At 36.7% G+C, this 8,152-nt stretch overlaps 1 protein-coding gene across 1 annotated transcript; it reads left to right on the top strand.

Moving 5' to 3' along the window:
* Nucleotides 1–270: 270 nt before the first annotated feature.
* On the top strand, nucleotides 271–839 carry LOC129728384 (uncharacterized). The gene is made up of 2 exons (XM_055686824.1): nucleotides 271–516; nucleotides 596–839. Exons 1-2 carry the CDS (start codon nucleotides 301–303, stop codon nucleotides 797–799), a joined length of 420 nt encoding a protein of 139 aa, XP_055542799.1. The 5' UTR covers nucleotides 271–300; the 3' UTR covers nucleotides 800–839.
* The last annotated feature ends 7,313 nt before the right edge of the window (nucleotides 840–8,152 follow it).

The raw sequence follows: 8,152 nt of genomic DNA, 5'->3' as shown, positions 1-8,152 counted from the left end.
AGCAGTTTTGAGTAAAACGCAAACATTTGCTGTAGAAAATGATTGTACAATTGTCGAAAATTATAGAATTTGTAAAAGACAGGAGATTGTAAACATAACAGGCGACGGTTGTATAGACAACGCATTGCGAGGAATCAACGCATCCTGCCCCTATGAAGAACATCGCAACGAAATGGAACCTTATTAATCAGTTACCCAAATTGCTCAGTTTCAATCAACGGAATCAAATACGACGACAGAAAGACAACTGATTATCACAACATCAAAACAATTTCAACAATCGGAGTGAATTTTCAACCAATGGTAGTTCTCAACAAACCCGATCTCCAACAAGTAAACCTGTTAAGAATCGCAAATCTGGATCATATCACAAAGTTACGAAGAGACCATACAACACTACAACACACCACGACTGGATTCCTGATTCTATTCGTAGCCATGACCCTAGGAATAGCAATTCGGACCATGAAGAAACAGCTTGGATGGTGCATCACACAACGAGAGACATCTGCGGAGGTAAACTCATGTGCTAATACAAAAAGCAAGCAATCTTCCCTCTCCACAGATAATACCCAGATCTATCATAAATCTCCAGAAGACCCAGCACCTGCAACCCCAACAAAACACGCAGAAGTTCCTCTTTACAACAACCAACGACCACATTTCCAATTCTAACATCCCCGTCGAATACACCGAAGAAATCATCGGACAGATCATAGAACACCTCGATAAGATCGCTAACACCATACAACTCAAACCCGAAGAGGACAGCTCGAGATTCGAGACGAATCTCCATTAGGGGGAGAGTAGTTATCACCCACATTCCCGCACACTCCTGACAAGATATATCTAGTCATCGTCATCGAACAACGACTTCCACTTTTGCTTAAGCCAGCTCATCAGAAGTGCTATCCGGTCAACCAGCCACGGTGACATCGACATCGACAAAATCCACCAAGTAGAACACCACATCATCACCTATGGTGCACCGATTAACGGCTGCACCATCAGCAAGAACAACATCGATCGATCGAACCAACAGCATATCATCGAATCAGCATTTCGGGTGCCCCAGCAATCATCCAGACATAAGCAGTTTATTAATCGGACGCCACGTTAGGGACTAAGCATAGGGCCAATTATTGAATACAAAAGACAGTCTTATTCGTACAATCAAACAGTGTGGTTTAATTTTCTTTTTAAAAACACGTTCGAAGACCATCATACGTTAACTTATATATATATATATATATATATATATATATATATATATATATATATATATATATATATATATATATATATATATATATATATATATATATATATATATATATATATATATATATATATATATATATATATATATATATATATATATATATAAATATATATATATATATATATATATATATATATATATATATATATATATATATATATATATATATATATATATATATATATATATATATATATATATATATATATATACATATATATACATATATATATATATATATATATATATATATATATATATATATATATATATATATATATATATAAATTATGCCGTGATTTATCGCGGGAACTAAAAAAACTTTATTACTACGATTAACACTTTAATGTCCGATCACTACTGAATTACACACAAGACTGAATTGAAAATTAAATCTAGAAAGCTTAAATAAACTAAATCCGCTGACTCGTCGTTCCTCCGGTGGTTCAATTCTGATGCAGCCTTTGTCCGCGTGGTTCGATCGAATCCTGCAGTCGTCATCGATTGTCAATTTATGGTTTCGTTGCTGGTTTGGTTCCTCCGCTTGTTGCTACGGGCCTCAGCTGGGTTTTTGCTGACGTCTCGGCTCCGGGTGCGCCTAGGCCGGTCGGTCGTGGTGTAACGTCTCCCCCCTTAGATTGTCGTCCGTCCTCGGACGATTTTTCGAAAAGGACGAGCCTCGGTAAGGTTGCGGGTTCTCCTTTTCCAATGGTTCCTTTAGGTTCCGTGGTGGTTTCAGCATGCTTATGGATTTTCAGGATGGTATCTTCCTTAGATTTGGTTCTTCTGTTGATGATATAAATTGCAAAAGAGCAGAAAAAGGTTAGTGTGAGGAGAATTCCTCCTCCGATGGTTGTTGTCCTCTTCGAGCGATGCAGGTCCAACTTTATCTCTTGAAGACTGTTTAAGTGTTCCAGTTTGATGTGGGTGATCTCATTCCACTCTTCCGAGTAGTTGAGTTGAATGAATTTCCTTCCATAGATTGGTATGAGGTATTCTTCGTGGTCTGTTAGATGCTTTTGACCATTAAATGTGAGATGCATCACCTTAATCGTACAATTGTCTGTTTCGACAATAGTCGGGGTGTTGACTAATCTCGAGTTATTACATGAGTCGGAAATCAATACTTGTTGATTCGTATCCAATAGTATGATTCCTTTTTTGATTTCTTGTATTCTGATATGTTGCCTGACGGGTTTTAGGACACATTTTGGTGTCAAATGATTCAAAAGGTTGTTGATACAGTCGTCTTCGATAAGAGTTGTTGCTTCGCAGATGTCACAAATGTGCTCTTGTTTATAGATAATGTCTCTGTGCTTTGCCACCAGCTTGATGTCTGTACTGATTCGTGTGTTGTTTAAGTTGAGCGTCTGGATGTTGATCAGGTCGAACTCGTTGTCTTCTAGGATGGGTATTTTCGCCAAAATTAGGATTTCGTCGCCTTTTACAATTACGCTTCCTGAGCTGTATTGGAATATTTGATCTAAGTAATCCAGATTCAATTTTTGTGCTTTAAGTCTGTTATAAATGTACAATTTATCATCTAATGAAAATAAGTTTCTATTCAAAATGTTTAGCTTTGCAAATTCGATTTGTTCTTCTACGCTAGTGAGAATTTGAATTAACATGTCAAGGTTCATAATAAGATTAATGTATTCCAAGTCCGTATTGGTCGTAAGTGAGTTATTATTTTGGTCTACAATTTGTTTGTTTATTTTCTTGAGAATATCTGTAATATTATTCAGTTTATTCTGAATTCTTTCGTTTATAATTATTTGCCTTGATGAAGATTGAGAGAGTGAGTTTCCCTGCTTTTCTAACGTTTCTAAATTATGATTTATAATTTCCATATCATCGTTATCTGGATTGCCTGCAATAAGTTTAATTACTGATCCTAAAGCGTTAACTAATGCTCTTCTATTTCTGCGGGGATATAAACTCAACAATTTTCCTCTTGCGTATTGGATTTTGTAATCAAGGGTCCTTCTGAGATGATCTATTATTTTCAGGTTTTCTGTCGTTTTTTCTATGTAGTCAATGTTGTTTGCAATGGATTTAATATTGATTTTGTGTATAACTCTCTCAAACCCTATTCTTATCCTAACTTGTTTTAGTTTTATGGCAATTATGCCATTATTATATGATATTTCTTTAAATTTTGTGCCGTGTATTAGGATGATGTAAGTTAATCTGTAACGAGAGTTAAGTTATTGATTTAAACGATTATTTTTTTTTATTCTGTTTTTGTGTATTTTTACGTCATTGATGTCTTTAAATGTAAGATCGTTATTCTCTTTTATGGTAGTTATTTTGTAAGGGTTTACGTCTTTAGTTATTCGTTGGGAAATTTTAATGTATTTAGCATCGCCTGGGTTGTATTGTTCAGGTTGTTCGTTATCTTTATTTTGTTGTTCATATTTAGCTTTCCTTTTATCCAGTTCGATTTTAGCCGCTGATTGCAAGCTTTTAAATTTTTCCGAAATTTCTTCCATGTTTGTCGAGCCCGAATGATTGAATACCAAATTACGCGGTAAATTTTTTTTAGCGGTATGAAAACTGTTGTTATAAATATCGACGGCGATATTAATTTGATCTCTTGTAGACAAATCGTTGAATTTAATTTTGTTTGTTCGATAAATTTCGATTAGGGTAGAATGAAACCGTTCTACAATACCGTTTGAATTTGAACTACTCGCGAAATGTAACTCGACTCCTAGGTCGTTAAGGAATCCGATGAAATCAATAGACCTGAAAGAAGGTTCCTGGTCACTCACAATAGTCTTCGGTCTGCCAAATTGTCTAATGTGCTCTGTAATAGCATTTTTTACGTCCACTATTGTTCTAGTTTCCAAAGGTATGGCATTTGCAAATTTGGAAAACGAATCGACTATGGTGAGCCACTTTTGACCTTTTAAAAAGAATATGTCAATGTGGACTCGATCGAAAGGGTTATTGCCGAAAATGCTTTTTCTTATCAAATTCGGTGGCTTCCTGTCATATTTGGCTTTTTTGCAGATATCACAGGAATCTATCAAAATTTTAATCTTTCGATCAAGTTGTGGGAAGAAATATTTTTGCATTATCTGGTTCTTATTTTCTTTGATTCCTCTGTGGCCACGATTATGAGTTTCCCTCACAATTTCATCCTGTTGTTCATCTAGGCGTATGTCCTCTAGAAGGGTTTCTGAAATAAAAACTTTGTAGGGGCTATTAGTTGAAAAATGTTTCCGGTAAGTTTCTTGAACTAATTGAACTAAAGAGATTGGAATTTTGAGGCAACTTGAACCTCTGGGGTTAAGAGTCCGCTTTAATATTTCTACTATTTCTTCTTCCGTATAACTTTGTTTGACTATTATGTGCCTGTGAAATTTGGGAAAGATCTGTTCATATGCCGTAATCTCTATTTTTCCGATTTTAAAAATAATTTGGGTCCTGAATGTGTTGATTGGTCTCTCAGTGCACGGAATAAAGTAATTATCGCTTGTATCCGCTGAGTGTACTGTCATGTCGTCACTTTCATCATCTGAAAGTTCCTCTTCTCGTTCGGAGGGTTCCACGTTTAAAGACATCGATGATTGTGAATGTGCGTTTAATTGATTATGTTTTTTTAGGTTTATCCGAGACAACGCGTCTGCAACGACGTTTTGTTTCCCTGGTTTATAGATTAATTCGTAGTCAAATTCTTCTAAAGCCAGTTTACCTCTTATGATTCGGTGATTTGCATTAGTCATAGAGAAGGTAAGTGGTTGGTGATCTGTAAACATTTTGAATTTCCGTCCGTATAGATACGGTCTGAAATGTTTGACCGCCCAAACGATTGCCAAAAATTCCTTTTCCGTTGTTGAGTATCGTTCCTCTGTTTTACTTAAAGTTCGCGATGCGTATGCTATGGGTCTGTCATTGCCTGCGGGCCCTTGCGACAGTACTGCCCCTATTGCATAATCGCTTGCATCGGTAGTAAGAATAAATTCCTTGCTGAAATCGGGGTAAATTAACACAGGATCTAGCGTTAGAATTTGTTTACACTTTTCGAAGCATGCGTTTATTTCGGGTGTTATCTCAAACTCCGCGTCTTTCCTAAGAAGTGCTGTCAACGGTTTCACTATTTTAGCGAAGTCTTTTATAAATCTCCTATAATAGCCTAGCGTTCCTAAGAATTGACGAACTTCTTTTTCTGTTTTAGGGATTGGCCATTTTCTTATGATTTCTATTTTGTCACTGTTTGGTCTTACTCCATCTTCAGAGACAGTATGACCTAGAAACTGCGTTTCTTTTTTAAAAAATTCGCACTTGTCTAGCTGAATTTTTAGTCTAGCTTCTTTAAGTCTTTTTAGAACTTGTGCTAAATTTTTCTTGTGTTCCTGAAGTGAACTGGAAAATATGATTATATCGTCCATATAGACGAAACAACATACTCCAATTAAATCCCTTAGTATACAGTCCATTACCCTTTGAAAAGTTGCCGGGGCGTTTTTCAACCCAAATGGCATGCGAGTAAACTCGTACTTTCCTCCGTTCACAGAAAATGCTGTTTTCTCTGTGTCTTCTTCTGCCAGCTGGATCTGGTGGAAGCCAGAAACTAAATCAATAGTTGAGAAATATGTAGCCCTTCCCAGTTTATCCAAGATGTCGGTAATCTCGGGCATGGGGTACTTGTCGTTGATAGTTTTTTCATTTAGCTTTCTGTAGTCGATCACTAAACGAAATTTCTTGTGACCAGATGCATCTGCCTTTTTCGGGACTATCCATACGGGTGAGGTGTATGGTGAGATTGATTCTCTTATAATTCCATCGTTTAGCATCTTTTTAACTTGCTTTTGTACTTCGCTTTCATAAACGTAGGGATATTTATATGATTTCGTATGGACTGGGATACTATCTACCGTTCGAATTTTATGTCTTATTTTGTGTGTGAATGACAGTTTGTCGGACTCTACGTATAAAACATCTCTGTATTGATCGATCACCGTTTCGAGGGCTTGTTTTTCTTCCCTATTCATGTGGTCGTCACGAAAGGTATAGTTCGTCCTGTTTATTTGCTTTGGCAATTCGATTAAATCGAACGGATCCTCATCCATTTCGATTTCACTCGAATTTATTTCTTGTGAAGATTTTGAGAAATTTTGAATCGCTACAAAAGCTTTATTATTGCTGCTTCTGTAGATACCAGGTAAAATAGTGAATGAATTGTATTCGCTATTATGAAATCACCGTTCTTTTTGGTTTTCAGTGCGATGTACTGAAATTCTTGTTCATTTATGTTAATTGCTTGCTCTTCAGGGATTTTTTTTTGCATTTTTATTGTTTTTCGTCCGATTTTCAAGGAATTATTACGAATGTCGATTTGAGCATTTAAGTCTCTTAATGACTCGTAACCTATTAATCCATCGAAAAACTTGTGGAATTTGAAAATATAAAATTTCAATTTCTTCTTGATCTGAAATGGATCAAAAGAAGCTGATTTGTTTATTTTATGTGTTCCACTTATATTCGTTACCCTGATTCCATTCTCAGTTCTGCAATTTTCAATGTTTACGTGCTCGGGTGAAATATAATTTTTGTTCGCTCCCGTGTCGATCAAAAATTTCATCTCACCTTTCGAGGTTTGAATTATTATATAAGGTACAAAATTGTTATCGCTTTTTATATTTTTCGACGTGGCTCTTCTACCACGTGAAAATTTAACTCCTCGCCGACGAAGTAATCATCGTCTTCCGAGTTCAGAGCTGATTCCTCCAGCTGATTAGAGGTGTCGTACTCATCCTCGTGGTTTTTGCTGAATTCGCTTTCTTGTTTTGGTTTGGTTTCGTGGTTGTTCACCTCCGTACGGGACTTTGCGGTTTTCATTGAAACGTCGTCGTCCACCGGTGGACCTCTAGGGGTTTTAAATTTCCCTGATCCGTTCGGTTTCGCGTTGAACGTGTTACCGTGCTTGTTGTTGCTGTTGTTGTTGTTGTTCGTGTAGTTGGGTTTTGTATTCGTCTGATTACCGTTGTTGGAATTTGAAAACGGTTTTGAATTGAATGAATTGTTAGAGGTTGAACTGGAATGTTTGTTAAATTTTTGCCTGTACGCGGCATTCGCGTATTGTGTTGTTATAGCGTAGGCTTCTTCCAATGTTTTTGGTCGATAGCTCCTCACATGCATAGACAATTCGTCTGTGAGGCCATCTATGAATCTAGTAAGCGTCATCAAGCTTACTAAATTGTTTATTGCCTTAGTTGCATTCTGATAATCTTCCATCGTCGCTGCTGTCGATTTGATAGCGGTGTCGATGGTTTTGATTTTATTATAATACTCAGGAATTGTCTTTTTCCCTTGTGTTATGTAGAATAATGATTGGATGTGTGACGTAAGGTCACGTCTATCCCCGTAGGAATTCAAAATCACCTCTTTAATTTCTAGCCAGCTGTTCGGGTTGCCAGCAGCGATCAAAATCTCTTTGGCTTCGCCCGTAATTTTGTTTTTCAATGCCCTGACTAATTGGCTATACACTGGTTCATCTCGGTATCTTCTAAAAAGTTCGAGAGTATTTTCCGCGTCTTCCAGCCATGCATGGGTCTCTTTTTTATTTCCACTAAATGTTGTTAGATTTTTGATTGGGTCTGGAGTCCTGAATTGCATAAAAGGATCATCCGCCTTCTCTTTTAAATTTCTGAGTTGTTCAATCAACTCATTTTGGTTCTGGGTTAAACTTCTTATGTGCTGAAGTAAACCCTCAATTGTGATTGCCGGTTGTGGGGCTGGTTGAGGAGCTGGTTGTGGCTCTTCTTCATAAAGTTCTGGGGCTGCGAGATCTGGTGAGATCATTAAGTCGCGTTCGGCCATTATAATAAATTAACTTCGTTTGCTTTGTATTGCGTATAGATT

The sequence above is a fragment of the Wyeomyia smithii genome, chromosome 1, assembly GCF_029784165.1.
Source record: "Wyeomyia smithii strain HCP4-BCI-WySm-NY-G18 chromosome 1, ASM2978416v1, whole genome shotgun sequence".
Taxonomy (NCBI): Eukaryota; Metazoa; Arthropoda; class Insecta; order Diptera; family Culicidae; genus Wyeomyia; species Wyeomyia smithii.
Note: the sequence above shows the minus strand (reverse complement) of the source record. Positions and strands in the feature narration are given on the sequence as shown.

Coding starts and splice junctions, on each gene's coding strand:
- LOC129728384 (XM_055686824.1), top strand. CDS start 301: ATGGTAGTTCTCAACAAACCCGATCTCCAACAAGTAAACCTGTTAAGA. Junction 517..595: donor AACGAGAGACATCTGCGGAG/GTAAACTCATGT, acceptor ATAAATCTCCAG/AAGACCCAGCACCTGCAACC.